This window comes from Mastigoproctus giganteus, chromosome 5, assembly GCF_048544385.1.
Source record: "Mastigoproctus giganteus isolate SK-2022 chromosome 5, ASM4854438v1, whole genome shotgun sequence".
Taxonomy (NCBI): domain Eukaryota; kingdom Metazoa; phylum Arthropoda; class Arachnida; order Uropygi; family Thelyphonidae; genus Mastigoproctus; species Mastigoproctus giganteus.
Genome location: NC_143579.1, coordinates 219,077,518 through 219,096,945, shown reverse-complemented (window position 1 = coordinate 219,096,945; position 19,428 = coordinate 219,077,518). Strand labels below are relative to the sequence as shown.

At 35.1% G+C, this 19,428-nt stretch overlaps 1 protein-coding gene across 1 annotated transcript in view; it reads right to left on the bottom strand.

Annotated features, from left to right (window-relative positions):
• LOC150086115 (U6 snRNA-associated Sm-like protein LSm4) overlaps positions 1 to 19,428 on the bottom strand; it is a 54,517-nt gene that overhangs the window by 30,322 nt on the left and 4,767 nt on the right. The window contains exon 2 of the mRNA XM_090373721.1: positions 3,442 to 3,483. Within this exon, the coding sequence (XP_090229847.1) occupies positions 3,442 to 3,483 (42 nt within the window). The remainder of the gene's footprint in view (positions 1 to 3,441; positions 3,484 to 19,428) is intronic.

Below are 19,428 nucleotides of genomic sequence, written 5' to 3'. Positions count from 1 at the left end.
ACTTTCTAAAATCCACTAAAATGGATGTCATTCAAAAATAAAACTGATGACACCTTAAGTGTTCTGGATGGCCTTGTAAACTCATGGGACATATTCGATGAACCATAAAGATGGTTGTTTGAACCTCATAATCTGTGGCAATATCACAGTAGACCTAAGCAGCTTCCAAAACATCCATCAGCTGAAAGATGGCATTATGGTAGGACAAGCTATACATAAAGCCAATATTGTAATCACAAGTACAAGATGAAGTTTACAATCATTCCCAATATTCAAAAACAGTGGCAAGTGGTTTTGGAATGAAAACCACAATATTTTCCTGATGTTTTTGGGTGTACAGACTACCTGCAAAGTGCTTCTGTTAGATATGAAGTTGTGGGGCAGCTTAAGCTAGTCCAGCCTTTGTTCATAGGTAGTAATATATAGAACCATGTGGCTCTTGGTAAACTTGGATGCATTGGGACAATTATGTCCTACAGAGGCAGGCCCCCCCTTTTTTTTTTTTTTTTTTTTTTTTTTTACGAGAACCCCAAACACGAGAGGTATTATAACCTATAGTACTTAGTACCGTGCTTGGGTTGGAGGTTGAGAAGACGAAAGAAGATTTGTTGATATTGGACTTGAACTTCTGTAGATTGTAATTTTCAGGAAATACGTATGAAGGAAGGTTGTTCCAGAAAACGGCAGTTGAATGAATAAATGAGGAAGATGAAAAGTTGGTTCTGTGGGTTTGTCAGTATCATCATAAAATTTCATACAGTAAGGATTATACAGGTCTGAATAGTGGCTTCTGAAAGTTGCCTATTCTATCTCAAAGCTCACCTGAATTCCCACGGGGACTGGACTATGTTGACACTAACACCTGGAGTTCTGGATTAGGCCAAAACACTTCTAAATAAGCTCTGGCAGCTTGATTTTGGGAAGAATAGAGTTCTGGTTATTCAAGTTATAGTTATTTGCATTGTTTACTTGACTTTACTTTTTTATAGTTATTTACTTGGCCTTGGAAGTTACCCAAACAAGATTTAAAGTAACAACAGACGCCATTATTTATTACACTGATAATAATACTAGTCTAATTCTATAGGAGTAAAATTAATATTAAGTGTTTTATCAAGTCTATGAACTATAAACTTAGAAAAGTCTGAATGCAGTTCAATGTGGCATCTGAACATATCTTAGTTCAGTGTGGTATGAAATTAAACTAAAATCTTATACACTAGAGCAAAGAGCTTGTAGTGGGAATGCCTTAGTTTGAGAGAGTTGACAAGGGTTCTACGAATCCAGGTTTAGAGCCAAGGGAATGTGTTTGTTTAATGCAAAATGAAACAAATTCAGCATTCTGATGAGGGAAATATTAGCTTGGGGGGGAATACCCCCCAAAAGAATTAAAACAAAGGATCCACAAGCACTTTTTTGCCAAATGATGCTAGAGATTATACTTTTGTATTATACAGCACAGAATTCCCAATAGCAGAAAGTACTAGTCTCACAGATATTGTTGGCAATTCCGTAACCAGGAAATATTGTAAAAAAAAGATAGGTGAAATATGACTAGGGTATGTTTGCAACAAAAAAAAATGAAAGTTATAGAACAATCTTTGAAGACCAGAAAATTTGCTTGTAGTAATGATATTAAGAACCAAAAGATCTAAACAAGTAAACGGCAATATTGAGAAAATCTGCATATTATAATTAATTTCTGGAAATTCTCAGACAGGAGTATATTATGTCTTGCCCATTTGGCCCTGAAGAGATTGCACAAAGCTCACAGGATAGAATTTCTCAGAATGGTCTGTTTTTAACAAGTTTTTACAGGGATGAGATACATTAAAAAGGGATATAGCAAGAATACTTGCTAATGCTATTAAGGCAGTATTAGGCAGGCAGCTAAAACTGTTAGCTTGAGAGAATATACAGATCAATAGCATTGATCTGTATATTCATACAGATCTGTATAAGCAGACCAGGTGTGGCTAAATTGATTCTCACTGCTTCTATTTGGTTATGCAGCAGTCAGAAAAGCATCAGGTGTGTGGGGGATTATATAGAATGCCAAGGGCCCTTGTGGGACAAGAAACTATTTTCTGGACCATAAGACTTTGCTTGATGGGGGGGGACCTACAATTCTCCTGCATCTTTAGTCCAAGTTGTATGCTAGGTGCATTAAGTGATATCATCACTTTTGGCCATGGTTCAATGAAAGCATGATCAAAACTTGCAAGTGGAATTCAGAAAAATGCTGCTTTGGGTGACCATAATTGCAATCATTGAACATAATTAATAAACTTCTAAAGTAGTTATGCAGAAGGAGTGGACCAAAGGGAGGGAGGCAATGATTTGACACCAAATGTAAAAATATGCAAAGATTTTATTTACATACCCATTCAAATGAAAGGGAATCTCACATGATAAAGCCACTGACCAAGACTGGATTAATTATTCAGGTTTTGTAGGAATATATTTCTGAAATCTAAACTTGCATCCAAATCAAACAAGTAATGTTTTTTAACCATTCACATTTTATACAGATGGAACTTTCAATGTAATGAGGTATGGCTATTAAATAAGACTGTTGCAATAAAATAAGTATTTTGTACCTTACAAGTTATTCTCTTCAAAATAATTAGCTTGGACCTGCACACTTTTCCATACATTTCTTCCAAGCACAGAAATATTTCTGGACATAATCTTTCAAAAGCCCATTTAACACTTGAATCTACATACCCATCTTGTAAGGCATCAACAGTTCAGTGTGGAGAGTATTTTGTGCACATTGGCTCATTGATAACTTGCAGTTTACCTGCAAACTGTTTCTGACCAGGTTGCATTCCTTCGTGGATGAAGTCTATCCACCTGTAAATAGGTTCTTCTAACAGCATATGTCAAAGCCAGAATTATAAAATTAGTTCTAGGAATTAGAGTGAATTCAGCCTACTGAGATCTGGTGAGTGGGCAATGTGATGAAACAAGCTCTTCAGAGTAGAGCTCTGAAACCATCCAACTTGGAAGTGGAAACAATTGAACCAACATCCATGTGGCATGTTTGACACCTTGTGTATATGCTATTATTAATCCAGACTGTTCTGAAGGGAGAAACTTACTCAGTGTTAAGTAAGAGAAAATTAAACTAAGATTTATATACTTAATCAAGTGACCTATATATGTACATATTTATTTAATATACATTGTGTTACAATTGTCAGTCAATGTCTAGCTGTTTAGACAATGGGAGTGAAGTTAGGAAGGTAATTAGGATATCAATAGACACTCCTGCCCTCTTACTGCACTAATAGCTCAGAGTGTGGAAGAATTATAGGGGTAGGAGATGGAGAGATATCATTAACTGCTAACAGCAAAATCACTTGACAATTAAACAAAATCACAAAAAATACCATAATTGAATGACAAAAGTTGAAAATGCCAAAGAACAAGACTTACCATAGGGTGATTCTGGGCTGTACGCAGCAGTGATAAGGGCAACTACAAAGGATGAAAAAATTAAATACAATTATGATAAAAAACAAAGAAATAATTTTAATTAAATTATACTCATTTGTAAGAACAAATGAAATCTTCCTAATTATTGAAGAGCTAAATACAGCTTTGTTCACATTATACAAAAATTACTTTCTTCATCTGTAGTCCTATATTTTTTAATATTGTTAATATAGTATACTGCCAATTATCTCAAATTGATTGGGAAATCAAATTTCCTGAATAATCAAAATCTCAGAAATCTGCAAAATGACAAAGATGCATATTTACATAATACTGTATTGATCTAAGAAGTATACCATAGCAAGAGAAGATTTGATATAAAATATACTGACAAAACAGCTTTTGTTTGCTTTCCATTGAACAGTACAATACAAATTTCAAAGTATCTTGTCAGTAAGGGAAGCATCTTGTTGTTCATGTAGCTGAACAGATTCTTTAAACTTGACACTTGAGCACTTTTATCAAAGAGCTGAAATTTTTTTTCCAATAGAATAATTGGCTTCAACATTGACAAGTGCAAATTAAACTAAGAATGTTAAAATTACCCATACCACAGCAAAATAAGATTACTGAAATATGGCTAGAGTAACTTAGCAGGTATAAAGCAAAGTGGGGGATAAGGTTTGAGAAATTAAAAGGGTCTTATCTAAAAAAATGTAAAGGTAGTCCCATAATAGATTTCATGCATTTTTTTGTAGTCTGAATTAGATTAACTTAGATTTGATGGTTGTAGAAATTCTAGTTAATATGGACTCCACTGTACTACAGATTTAAATAATGTAATACAAAAATTGATATTTGAAAATGTATTGTATAGTGAAAAAAAAAAACACATTTAAATCTAGGTAGTGTACCAAGAAAGGGAACACCAAAAATTAACCTATATTTTCATATTGTAATCAACTTTTAAATTTAAAAAAAAAAAATTCAATATCTATAAAATTGTGTAATTAATTTGAATTACTTTGTTTCCAGTCATGAAGAGACCAAGGTTTTTAACTAAAGTGAGTGAAAATTAAAAATAAATAAATAGTATTTAAAAAACTGCATGTGTGTATACAAGTATTAAAAAAATTAGTCTCACCATGAAGCAGTGGACTCAATAGCAGTTAGGTTATTTTTCTAGTCTCCTTAGAACTATATACACTTGGTCAGCCAATTCTGTAATGCAAAAACAGATTTTCATGCTGCATAGAAAAAAACTAGAATAACTTGCAGGGTAGGCCCTACACCACTAGAGATTAGCTAGTTGCAACCTAGACTAAAGAATAAATTCTAGTCTGGCAGGCCTCAGTTTCTTCAAACATGTGACAAACTTGTCACTTCAAGGAAATTGAAGCCTTAAGGTTTCTTTGGTATCTTCTATGGGGGGGGGGAATAACAGCCTCTAATGATTAACCTCAAGATGTAGCCTAAGACAATAAAAGGATCATCATGTCCTTGCTGCACAAGTTCCTGTATATCACTGATAGAACCCTATGAGCTGTTTGAACAGCCTCTGAACTGAGAGAACTTCATGTAAGCCTATATAATTATCCCTAGGTCTCATTCTCCACCACCTTGTGTGGTAGAACCTAATTGTTATGTTATGGTAATAAGACCACTGCTACCCAGATTTAGTAGTAGTCAGCTACTAACTCAGACAAGCTTCACATACATTCATCAATATGGTTAATTTTATTTATTTCGTATGATGTGATCAATACACGAAGGAACCAGTTTTTTTTCTTGCTTCCTTCGTGTATCGTGGCCGGGATATCCAACCAACCGGTTGGTTCGGCACCATAGTGACATCCAGCCTGAGGCGGGAATCAAACCTGCGACCTATGGGTTGCCAGGCAGGCACTTTACCTACCTGGCTACCCCGGTTGGTAATATGGTTAATAAATACTATAAACAGTAAGGGCAGGCCCAATATTAACCCACTGACTCCACTAATAACAGTGCCCATTTATAACCACCATCTGTTTTCTGCTACTCACTAGCTTTTATCCACAGCAGTAACTTGCCCTAATGCCAAACTGCTGTAATTTGTGCAAAGATTTACTGAAATCTAAATATGTCAATATGAATCTAAATGAGGTATTCCATTCCTAAACACTTCAGGCACAAATGTAGCTACAAAATATTTTAGCTTGTCTGCAACCCAAACAGGATCACCAACAGTTATGCCATTCATACCTAATAAGCCACTATTCATCCCTTTCCATCTAGTATTCACAAAAACTAAGTTTTTTGCATTTTTTTTTTTGGCAAAGACTGCTAATCTGTCTCAGCTTGCCTAATCAACTCAGTGCCTTGAATTGCACCCTATTTTGTACCTTCTGTAGATTCCATATCCCCTGATAATTTGTAATTATCCCATGTATTTCTTTTTCACTAATAATCAGTTCATCTGATATCCTTTTAGGTCTAAACTTAGAACAATATTTGTTGGTATAAGAAGTTTACCTTCTATGATTACTTTCCTATATGCCTCCTATTTAGAATTTGCAGTTGGTAACATCAGTGAATCCCACTGAAATGAATTTATAAAAAAAAAAAAAGTCTAAAACCACTGTAGTCACCCTTACCCAAGCAAAAGCCCTTCCCCTTATCAGTAATATCTTTAGTAGATCCACAAATATTATCATTGACACCTAGTGGTTCCTTTACCTGAAAGATTCTTAATGCATGAAGAGTCTGATAATCAGATCAGGGGTATTTATTTATTTTTTGTTTTTGGCTGATGCTACACAAGCTTGCTTTCTTGCAATCACATGCCTCTACTATTACAGCATGCTGCTGTAAAAACAGTCATCCAAGAAATCCAGAAAATTCTTACTGTATGAGTGACCAACCCAAGTTCTAGTAATAGGCAGTATATGTTCATATGAGTGAACAGTATATCTGTTCATTTTACTCTGATTTGGCCTATAGTACACTCATTACTCATTTTATTTTTGAGTGGTTATGTCACACCAAACTGACTGATCATTTGGGTATACTGCCTTACATTCTGTCCTTGTTATTCAAGAGTATTACCCCCCACCAACAAAGTCACCCTGCCTGTATACATCATATTTAAATTCTGCATTGCTTATATCTGTGGCACCATATCTCCAATATCCCTATTATATCTGCATTTAAGTTGAACAATACTTAAATTCATGAAGTGTTTTCTATATTCCTAGATTAGAATTAGGAGAGATGATACAAAAAAGCAAGCCGATACACCATCAACCACAAAAACTTGCCATTTCACCCATCCATTTGCTCCAAAAGTTTGTCCAGCTCTTCCCTGAATTTCAGTTAACTTCCACAATGACAGAAGGAAGTTTGCTCCAACAATAAACCACCTGCTGACTAAGGACATTTTTTACACATCTATTCTATAACTAACTTTCCTCAATATGAATTTATGCCCTCTCAGGCAATTAATATAGGCAAGAGGAAGAAACCCATCAGCATTGAGCTTGTTCAAACCATTCAAGGCCTTATACACCTCAATCAGATTGTCTCACAGGCACCTGGTCTCCAGACACTGCAATTTGCAGAACTTAATCCTTACTTGGTAAGACCTACCTTTGTTCCCCCTTGCCAATCTCACTGCCTTTTCTGTACTCTTTCCAACAGTTCTACATCCTGCCTAAAATGAGGCCTCCAGACCTGTATGCACTGTGGCTTTGCCATTCCTTATACAGAGGAATAATCAGCTCCTTATCCCTGCTAGCAAAATTCTTTTACATCATAGACAAGACCCCCATGGGCTACTCTAGCTACACAATTACTCCCAGGTCTTTTACATTCTCCACTACCTTGAGTGGAGTACTGCACAGTTGGTATGTCACCCTGCAGTTACTGCTACTCATATGCAGTATTTTGCATTTGTCAATAAACTTCAGATGCCATATCTCAGCCCAACTTTTCTAAATCCTGTTGCAGTAGCATACAGTCAATAACCCAGCCAACCTTTGCATCATCTGCAAACTTGGACATTAAGCCCCATTAACCATTCATCTATATCAGGGGTGGACAACTTAATTTGGGATACGATAGACTTTCTTCAAAATCTACGCAATCTACCATCTCGAGAATTTCATTGCACATGGTTAATCAACACATGGAAAAAAGTTGTTTATAAATTTAAAATAATTCAGAATTCTTATTTTAAATTCATATGTATTTAAATTTTTAATTTATGTGAAGTTTGTGTCTTCATGTCATCTACCAAGCTTTCAAAAGCGGGGACGTACTGTGATGAGGCCAACAGTAAAGAATCTTCTATATGAAAGTCCGTAAGAGTATAGCGATTCTTTGTCTTTGTTTCAAATACGGAAAGGCCAATTCACATAGATATGTGCAACCAAAATAGGAATTTAAAAGTTCACTGCATTTTTTAACATTTGGGTACTTTTCTCAGCAAACATATTTCCAAAATTCTTTCTGATGATCTGGCGTTTAGGAAGATCATGTTTTGCAATGTAATAATTTCATTTTCAAGTAATATTTTCTCCATGTGAAAAATATCACAGCGATTTTTTCCTGCAATTTGTTTCGTACCTAAGTGGACATTAAATGGATAAGAAATATTGAACAATGTCTTCAATTGTTTTAAAATCACTGAATCTAGTTTCAAAATTGTCCGCAACATTCTCAATTTCAGAAACATTTCACTGTTTTTGAATTTAACAAAAATTCTTTTAAATTCAAAAACAGGATATTTTTGCAAATGATCTTGCATATTGGCAAATTTTTCTTTGAGATCCTTAGCCATTGCAAAAATTTAATTTATATGCAGAAATATTACTAATCATGTCACCCACATTTTTTTTTTCCTTGTAATTGCAAATTCAGATTACTTAATTTACTGGTAAAATCTGCCAAAAAAGCCAGATCACACAACCACTGTATCTTGTAGCTGCTGATAATCATCTCCCCTTTGGTCAACAAATTTAATTTCATTCAGCAAATTTTGAAATTTCTGTAGAAATTTACTGACTCAGCCACCTCACATCTGTATGTAATATCAGATCTGGTTCATTTTCATTGAGTTGCATTTTGAAGTCTCCTTTGAAGAGATTGTCCTCTGATGGAATTCACGATTTTGAAAGTGATGTCCATAACACTTATGTATTTAATCTTTTGCTGGCTAAGACTTTTGTGGACGATACAGTGGTAACTCAAAAAATCTGGGAATTCATCATCCTTTTGGCACAATGCGATGAATCCGTTAAGATGCCCCATCATTGCTTTAGCTCCATCTATTGTTACTGATATGAGCTTAAATAGTGGTAATTTAAATTTTTTTAAAATTAAATATTTGAATGAGTTAAAGATGTCAATACCTCTAGTTTTCTTTTAACAAAACCATACCCAGCAGTTCTTCTCTAGGGGCAAAATCATTGAAAATCATACGAATAAAAATGAGCAACTGAGCTGTATCACTGACATCTGTAGGATTCATCCAGTTGTAAAGAAAAGGACACACAATTAGCAATATGAGCATGCAATTGTTCGCTCACATTTTTACTAATTTTTTGAAGCATCACATCAGTATTTCGAGATAACTGCAGATCTTGAAGGGCACTCTTAATTTCATTTTTGTTCTTAATTTTCAGAAAGAATCTTATTTCTAAAAATTCATCTTTGACGAATTGACCATCAGAAAATGATTTGCATTTTTTTGCAAGATAACTCACTTTAAATGCTACAGTTACTGCTTTAGATTGTAGATTAGGTGTCATGAAGAATTTGTTGCACGAATAATCTAGATTTAAGTTCTTCTAATTTATTTTTTCTAAGGTCACTATTCCGATTGGTATTTGCCATGGAGTGCCTTCCTAAATTTCCTTTTTTGGGTATAGCCATGAAAGCATTGCAAATCAAACAGCAACATTTTTCTTTCACTATTACAAAAGTAATCTAGTTCCTACTCTTAATGAAAATGATGCGTTTTACTCTTTTTCGTAGTATTCATTTTAAATCTAAAAGTATTAAATTAACGTAAGTACTGTCCAGTTATTAAAACTGCAAAAGCAACGCTTACCGACTTAACTTAACAATTTAAGTTGCACAAACTGGAAAAATATTCTGTCTGAACAGCTAATGTAGGATAATTGATGAAGAGGATTCCCGAATGAGGAAGTTGTTTCCAAAATAACTGGACAAACACCATTTATTGCTCTGTTTGGTTATATCCTTATAAGAATAAGTTCTGAATGCCTTTCTGATATTTCTCTAAAGCTATTTCTGGAGGTCACTACCATAAAACAATAAAAACAAACAATTTGCACTTTCTGGTTTATTGAGCTTTTCTGAAAGTGCAATCTAATTATAAATGTGTAGTAAACTCAAATCTTATTGCATTCACAATAATATCGACATTTCTCCTTTAACAAAATCTTCATTCATGCAAAAAAAAAAAAAAAAAAAATTTAAATCTGCTCTTCATTCCTATTGTTGAAGCTTCATAATAATAAAAAAATAACACGCAGGTAGTGGAAACCAGCTGCGCAATATAAAATTTTGGTAGTATACTTGACTGTGCAAATCTAGGGATGACTGCATTTAAAATTCATCGTGATCAACCAAAATTAAAGCCACAATCGACTCTGCCACCCCTGATCTATATCATTGATAAATATAGAAAACAACAATGGGCCCAACACCAAACCCCGAGAATCCACTAATAACAGTAGTCCACTAAGCCAACTGGGCTAGCCAGGTGGGTAAAGTCTGCCTGGCAACCCAAAGGTCGCGGGTTCAAATCCCACCTCTGGCTTGGATTAAAGTACTGCAAAAAACCTTGGGAGGTGCATTATGGCCACAGAAGCCGATGCGCCAATAACTACCAAAAAAAGTCCACTAAGAGCAATATCTACTGATTACCACACTGCCTTCTCCCATTGAACCATCCCTTTATCCATAGCAACAACTTTCCCTTAATGCCATACTGCTCCAATTTGGATGTCTTCCATGTGCAATAGTATCAAAAGCTTTCCTGAAAACCAAGTATATGATATTCAAAATTTTTTGAATCTAGTTCCTTTTTGACCATATAGTATCCAATCAGATTGGTCAAACAAGACTTCCCCTTAGGCACCTCCGTAGCCAGGTGGGAAGGAGCAGCGGCGCGTTAGCACACGCTTCTTGATTAGACCGGGGTTCGAGCCCGTCACCACCAAATATGGAGGATGCGGAAAGGTCAGGGAATGACCACCGCATATCCCGGAGCAATATGGCCTTAGTTGCTAATGCTCCTAAAAACCAAATAACAACAACTTCCCCTTAACAAACCCATGTGTTTGAGCTAGGGCTCACAATACTGGTCAAAATCTTAATACTGGTATTTCAGTATTTTTAATTTATGAAAACTAGGATACTGGTATTCTAAAGTTATTTTATTTACTGCTAAGTGTACACCATCAACCAAACAAAACTGCTGTTTAGCATTTGGTCATAACTGACTTGCCATCAGTTATGCAAATTGTCTTTAGAAAGACAGACTGCTCTTATTTTTTTCTTTACAAGTTATAAGCAATTCTCTGCTGGCACACTACCATGTACACTAATCCAATATTCCATAAAATTCCCAACAGAATGAACATTTATATATCTATTGCATACTGATATCCACTTGTCAAAAATCAGATAAGCTTTAAGTTTGATGTAAGTCAAGCTATTTCATTTACTATTTTTGAATGACTGCTGTGATCCAATATGTTTTTTTTTTTTTTAATGGTTACTGACAATTTGGGCAAGTCACTAAAACCTGTTGCAATTAATCCTTTTGCAACATCAACAGAAATAGAGAAAAGATTGAACAGTAAGCCATCATGATCCAGTACCATGACAATTTTATTGCTCTTGAAGTAAAGTCAAATTTCTGCTCTGTGTTCTATGAAGACTTCTCCATTGGGCCTGTAAATATAAAATTAACAATTCAAAATTATTACCTTTTTATGGCATTATATCTGCATTAATAAAAAAGGATTGATGTTTAAGTTTGGTGAGGAAACCAGATTTTAGTTTCATTTGTATTGTATAACAACCCTCAGTTGCAAATTCAGTAGTACAGGTAGGACCTGTTTTACATCAGGGTTATGTGTAAAAGAGGGTCATAAAATGAAAAGTTGTAAAACAAGACCAAATTATGATGTAATTGAATGAGATAGGTTCCAAAATTTAAGTACATACTAATATTTCTGTTCTTTATAAATAATTACAGATTTTAACATTTAATGCACATTTTTTTATACTTGTACATAAAACAATTAATAAAATAAAACTTACTTTGGTCCTGTGGAGTCAGCTTGAGTATGTATTTACTTCAGTGATATGTTATGCAACAATGGCATAATGGGGCAACATTAATGGGAGGTTCCTGGTTGAGGGTCATCGGGTTCTTTTCCCTTCTTTGTCAAGAACTGTAGTATTGATGTCTGGCATGACTTCTTACTTTCTTCCAAGATGTTATAGTATGGCTTCAACATCATGTTGACACCTCTTTGGATGCCATGGCTATGTTCCCAATCAGGATCATTATCACAAAGTTCATCAAATGCACTACAAATTTTGGCAAGAGCACTGAATGTTTTGTTTTTAATGTTCTGATTGGCACTAACTCTTCCACTCCATCTGGTGTGTCAGCCTCATGTTGAAGTCTGTCAGTTCCTCCAATTCCTCCCTCAAAAGTGGCTCACTGACTCTCCAGTAACTGGTGAACATCTGAATCAACGTTGTCAATGCCAACAACCTTAGCCATGTGAGAAACATCTTTAGCCACTTCCAAAATGGCAGATGCCATTCATGCAGGACTGAATTCCTCCCAGGCAGAATCAATGTTTGTGATGGCATTCAGGATGTTATACGACTTCCAGTAGTCCCTCAGTTATATCAGACTGCACAGCCTCAACAATCTCTTTGAAAGTTTTACGCAAATAATATGCCTTAAGGTTGCAATTACACCCTGGTCCATCCGTTGCAAAAGTGAAGTTGTGTTGGGAGGCAAATACACAACCTCAACTTCCAGATAGTCTTTGCGGATTTCTTGGAAGTTGGCTAGGTGTCCTGGGGCATTGTCCAGCACCAACATGACTTTGGGAGTCAAGCCATTTGCTGCACAAAACTGAGTTGTCTTTATCTTTTAAACGTTTAAATTCGGAAAGATACTCTTCTGACACTGCAACATCAGCACTAGCAGCCTCACCAGACACTTTCACATTGTGAAAGTTAGAACAGTTTTTAAACTGATGAAACCATCCTTTGCTGGCCATAAATGTTCTAGTGTTACCAGACTCTTCACCTATTTCATCAAATAACTTTGCCTTGTCCAGAATTACCACCTGTGTAACAGGAATGTTATACTGGTTCATACTGCCAAACCCACAACACTAACAATTTCTCCATTGTCTCACTACACAAATAAGTTGTTCTGGAGGATGACATTTGTTATCCCTGTGTGTGCATGTTTTATTTTATCAACTTTGTTCATAATCATTGATACAGAAGGCACTAAACTTAAATGCCCCTCACACACACACACACACACCCGACCGACCGACACTGACTCCATGCGATGAATGACATCCATTTTTGCCTTAGTTTTTTGGTCCCCCTGGCAAAGACACTGCCCTATGCTTAGAGGGCATGGTTACATGAAAAATTATTATTAATGAGAAATAGCACTGCTTGTTTGGACTCTCAGGCATTGCTGTGATGTGTTATGATTTTTGTTATTTCAAATTTTTTCAGGTAATATTTTGCATTGTTGCTGCATTATTTTCCCTGGAACAGGAGTTAAACTAACAGGTCTATAATTACTTGTCATCCTTTGTGAATACATTTGCACATCTCCAGCCTGTGGGGACCTCTCCTGAATCCAAGGATGCTCTCAATTATGGGAGATAACTGGATAGATCCATCCACCCTAGATGATTTCAATTGAATTTCTCCTTCACTTTGCTCTAAGTTATTAGAAAATCATTTAGCTCACTGTTAGAGTTTGATAAACTAGACTACTTCCCTACCAAATGCCTCATGCATGAATATAGATGCAAAATACTCATTCAATTTGTCAGCTACCAAAGCAGGTTCATCAACAGTTGAACCATTGATATCAAGTGGACCAATCTGATTTATCCCCTTCCTTCTAGAGTTTACATAAGTAAGGAGTCTTTGCATCCTTTGCCTTGTATTAGTATATATGCACCTATTTTTGCTTTTAGTTATCCTAATAAAAAGGCATTTGTTTGTTCCATGACAATCTTTACTTATTAGTAGACAGGTTCCATATATGATTTGTTCTTTGTGTGGAAGAGCCACGAGTTAAATGTTCTAGTGGGTTATAAATATTAATATAACCAGTAAGAAAATCAGCACCAAGCCTTATCCTACCCATTTTTAACATTAGCTCAAAGCTGTGACCATTTATAAACCATTGTCTCAACTCTTACCACCTCATTTCTTTATTCCTAGTAGGAACCTATCCCTAACTCCACACTGTTTCAATACTACACATAGGAATGCTTGGAATTTCTGGCATAAATATAATGCAATTAAATTATTTCACATTCTGTATATAAACAGAGTTGTTAGCCATCTTATTCAATAGGCACAATTTAGACACTGTGCCCAGGGCACTAAAATACTATTTAAACTGAATAAGTTTATTCAGACAAAAAAAAAAAAAAAAAATTCTATAATATAATCTTTAAACAGATCTAAGAAATTGAGTTCTGTTAGCAAAATCATTATTAGCTGCAAATTTGATATTGGGAGTTATATTGCTCTTAATTCAGCAAACAGCTGAAGTAGACAGGTGATTATGGTTGAACAAATTCTTGATGTTTCATTTTAGAAAATGATTTCTGTAATTAATCCAATTATAAAGATTCAAAAAGCAATATTATATAATATTGCAAGATTATAAAAGCTATATATATATATATAAAGAAAATTGGCAAGTATTAAGTAGTGGGGTGTCATTTGATATTATAATTATTATTTCACTTAAGTTAAGTGAACCACAGTTCCTGACTTATAATGATATGGGGAATAGCATCCCCTTAAAGTATTCACTAAAACAATATGGGAAGAATTATATCCCAGCCATTGCATAAAAAATCTATCAAAGTCAGTAACTGCAATGCAACTACATAACTGTAATGTAAGTGAATTATGGCTCTGCTTTTATACAAGAGTGGTGGGGAAGAAAATTGCAGTATACTTCTCTCATAAAATGATGGGGAGTAATATTTATTTGGTAATCCTTTAATGTTGCACCATCAGAAAATCAGGGTGCTTCAGCTCTGATCCAACTCCAAACATTTTCTGATGGAACATGTCACTCACTACACTTGCAAAACAGAATATAGTTGAGGTTATCAAATGCAACATCCTAATGCAAGTTGCATTTGTTCTAGTTTACCTTTATAGGAGTCTTGAGGAATAGTAATTGCTCATTGTGTCAAGTTTTCATATCAGCAATATTTTCATTTCTTTACAGCAGCAATAAAATGCCAACTAAACATCTATTCTACTTAATGTAGACAAGTGTACACAAAGTACAGTCAAAATTAGTGCCATATACTAAAGAATAACCATTAAGTAGAATGGACAGTTGTCTCTTGGGATATCTTTAGTGCTGCAGTAACAAGGGTACATACATCTACACAGCCCTTTCTACTTACATATTTCATAAGAAACAATAATAGAATTTTATTACTTTATTCAAGGTAATGTACATGAAATTAAAATTAACAGAAACTTTATTAATTGAAGATAGAAATCGTAGGGGAAATTAACACAAACTCTTAGAAAGTTAATTCTCAGCATACAAATGAGAAAATAGAAATTAAATAAATCTTAGAAAACAATTTAAATTGTTTCTGAATTATTACTTCAAGTACGTGGTAAAGGACTGAGATGGATAAACAGTTTGGAATCAACTGCAACCAATACACTAAATCTTTACTGTGTGCAAAAGTGTGACTGGAACAGCGAGTTTGCTTGCACGCATTCTTTCCTGCGGTTTTTAATGGGAGCCGGTGGTTAGCTACAGCGGGCTTGCATGGGCTCACAAGAGGCCCCCCCCCCTTTTTTTTTTTAATTTGTGAGCCCATTGTTGAGACAATCATTTATTTTACAAAAAAAATCCTGAATGCATTGAGTATCCAGAGCCACAACTATGGTGGGGTGAGCAGGGGCCCCATCCCCAGCATTTTAATGACATAATTGATTGGTTGTATTTTAAAATTGCTTCATTTTTGATTTAATTACAGTCTGACCTCTGTTTAACAAACTTCTTTATAGCAAATTTTTTTGAATTCCCTTGGTAATTACATTTAAAATAGTTTCTGCTGAACGAAAAAAAATTCCATGTAACAAACAGATTGGGAGAGAACTGTATGCACTGTTCGCACCTCTGGCCTTTAGAAAGTGTGAATTAAGGGAATACTGTTTCACAATGTTAGGTGGTGTCTGTAAAACCTATACAATCACATATTGAGAAGTCACACTAGTCGATGCTTTCCATAGCCAGTCAGAGGATTAAGATTCAACACTGATTATAGCCTCTAGTCAACCTGTGTTGTGGTTCCCCTTTACTCAGACAAATGGGCATATGTTTTTCGGAGAAGTGAGTGATCCATGCCCTCCAGTAATTTTCTCCTGTCTGTTTACTTGGTCACAGTAGCTGAATATCCTTGTGATTCTGATATTTTGCACTGTATTCAAAGAACTAGTGAGAGTAGCAATGTAGGGGGGGTTGAGTCAACTAAGATATTATATAAACTTTACAAAGATGAAATGTTGGCAGATTTTGAAAATTTGACGAGCCTTTCACTGTGTAGAAAAAATGTTCTAAAATATGGCATACAAGCAATAATTAAAAAACTAGCACGAATTAAGGATGATTGCCATGATGACCAGCTTGTAGCTTGCAAATGGCAATTGAGGGTTTATCCTGCTTTGTGCAAACATTCTTCTTGAATCAGAAGGTTAAATATTTCAGGATTATTAAATCCTTTTAAATTTGGAATTTAACCATTTGGCACTAATGATCAACATCCTATAGGAACTCTTACCTTTCAGAAGCTTTACAGAATCGAGGGTAAAAGCATATAAATTAATTATTCAAACTATCAATGCCATTGCTAATTTGAAAAATTCTGAAGGAAATTATGAAGCTAAAATTGAGAACAAGTTGAATTTGAAAGCATCAAAATCGAAAGCAAAAAAATTACCTCGTGACAAGTTATTAAATGCATTGTTTTATCTATAAAGGATAAGTTATTAATGCAACAGTGATTTTAAATTAAAGAAAATAACCATACCATTGAAAGAAATTAAACATATGCTACCCGAAATCGTGGAATATAAAAGAACTTTCATCTTAGTTACAAGACAGTTAAAACCGAATAAGAAATTCAAATTTTCTGATAAAATATGAAATAAAAATTAATGATGATTTTAGAGATTTTGTTGAAGACAGTTTCTTTAAAATAGAGTGAAATTACCTTTTCAATTAAGAAAGCCAGAAAAATCTTTGAAACTATTGTTATTAGCAATGCTGAAGCTGAGTGAGCTTTCAGCGTAATGAATAATATTGTGAAAATTAAACACATTGCAGATTATGATGACCATATATCTAAAGGGAAAACCACTGCTTCGATTTGATCCGGATCATTATGTCAAATCATTCCTCTGTAATGATCACTCAGCAAAGCAGAAGATTGACAACAAATATTAATAAAGTAGTAAATAGACAATTTTTAGAATAAATTTTTCTTGAATATTTGTGAAATAATTTCTCATTTAATTGACTTGTGTACTTTTTTTTAGAAAGTGGTTTTATGTAATATATTTGTTTTTATATTGTGGAACGTTTTGTGATAGTTTGTTATTTGTGATATGGAAAATTGTTTTTTTTTTTTTTATTTGCAATATTACATTTTATCATGAAAACATATCCATTATATTTCTCTAGTTGTTAAAGAGAATAAAAAAGTTGCGCTTGTGCAAGCATAATGGTTTATGCAAAACATCCTTCGCATTTATTTTAGGTATTTTGATTTGTATATCTCGATTATGAAATAAGCTTTATTGATCATTCAGATTTTCATAATTTCTGGAAGACAACATACAATGGATTTATGATAACTAAAGTAAGAGATGTATACTTGCAAGTGCAACGTATATAAATATCTCTGTAAAATGGCACCATCTGATGTCCGTTGAAGCACTATACACAGATGTTAGGGGAACCTAACAATGGAATGTAATGAAAATGTGAGATGAAAAAAGAAATTGTTGACAAATTTGTATTGTTGCAATCATACTTACTGCAGTAGTAACTTCAGGATGCATGATTGTGACGTCATACTATTCAAAAATAGTAAAAAAGAAAGAACTCCAGACACTGTTGTAACTAGTTATCATTGTAAGGCGAGGGGCATGACGACCTGGCTTAAGTTCTTTTTTTTTTTTAGATAGACCTAGAAACGTTTTACACATTCACATATACGCATGGTTAAGGGGGGTAATAAGCCCCATCTGTCCAACCTCCTAAATGCGCCCCTGACTCGAGATATCATACCGGTCACGAAAAATGCGTCACGCGCTCTAATCACACTACTAGTGTGAGCGTGGGAAGCGCCTCTAGCGGAAAACGTCACTTCCGTGACCGATCAAATTTACTCGGTAGAAAGTCCGAAAAACTGCGAGCCCATTGTTAAAATATTCACAGCTCAGCCTAGTGGTCAGGCACGCGATTGATTGATTGATTTGGTAGTTGTTGGCGCATCGGCTTCTGTGGCCATATTGCACCTCCCAAGGTTTTTGCAGTACTATGATCCAAGCCCGAGGCGGGAATCGAACCCGCGACCTTTGGGTTGCCGGGCAGGTACTTTACCCACTCGGCTATCAGGCGTGCGGGTACATAAGTACACGTGTACTTGAGTGACCGGGGTTCAAGCCCGTGACTACTGAATACGGTGCTGTTTCTCGTATTCTATCTATCTTGTGAACTCTTCTGACCGTTTGGTCGTCCTGGAGTATAAACAGAATATTTATTTTTTTTTATTATCTATATTACACTGTAATAAGGGGAAGAGTCAATATTACACAAGTCAATTATTACGCCTGTAATAACTCCCACTAACCCTTCCGGTTATTACAGGCGTAATATAGATACCGAAGTGTGTGGGTTAAGCATTATTTAAAACGTTTTGGGCGTATGCCATTAACTGCCAAGTTACAGGAGAATTACCCGATAAGAAAATTGCAGCAAACTCTTGTGCGCGTGAATGGAGTGAAGACTCCAGCTCATGCACGCAAGAACGCACATATAAATGCAAAAAGTCGTTTGTACCACGATCTTGAGCGGCGCGTGGAGCGATCAAGTTTTCAGATGTTCGGACGAAACACCAGAGTTTTGAAATCATTTCTGCATCCAACGCATTCTCTTAATTCTGGTTCGTAATAGAATATTCGTCTAAGTTTGCAGCCTTGTGTGTGCACTGAAACCATATACAGTAATACCCCGACTTATGTGAACTCGGAGTTACGCGGTTCTTGATTTTTTCGTTTGGCAACGCTGCCGCCCACTATCTTCAAGGTCGTTTTTCATATGTTATCGATATACGGTGCGACGGCGGAGAATGAGAGCGAAAGATGAACAAAATTCAACTTTGTTGCTTTTATGTTTTTTATATCAGTGAAGGGGAAACACATTTCACCATAATAACGTAAAAACCAACACAATTCCAGCTATCGGTATAATTGCAAATGCAATTAGATCGAGTTTACTACCAGTTTACAACAGATTTCACTAGCAGAAACTCAACTGGATTTTTATTGTTTTATAGTAGTAACCCCTAGAAATGTGAGATGTTAATAGTGTATCTCTGCCTTTATGGTGTTGTTTATTCAGTTGCTACATGCATG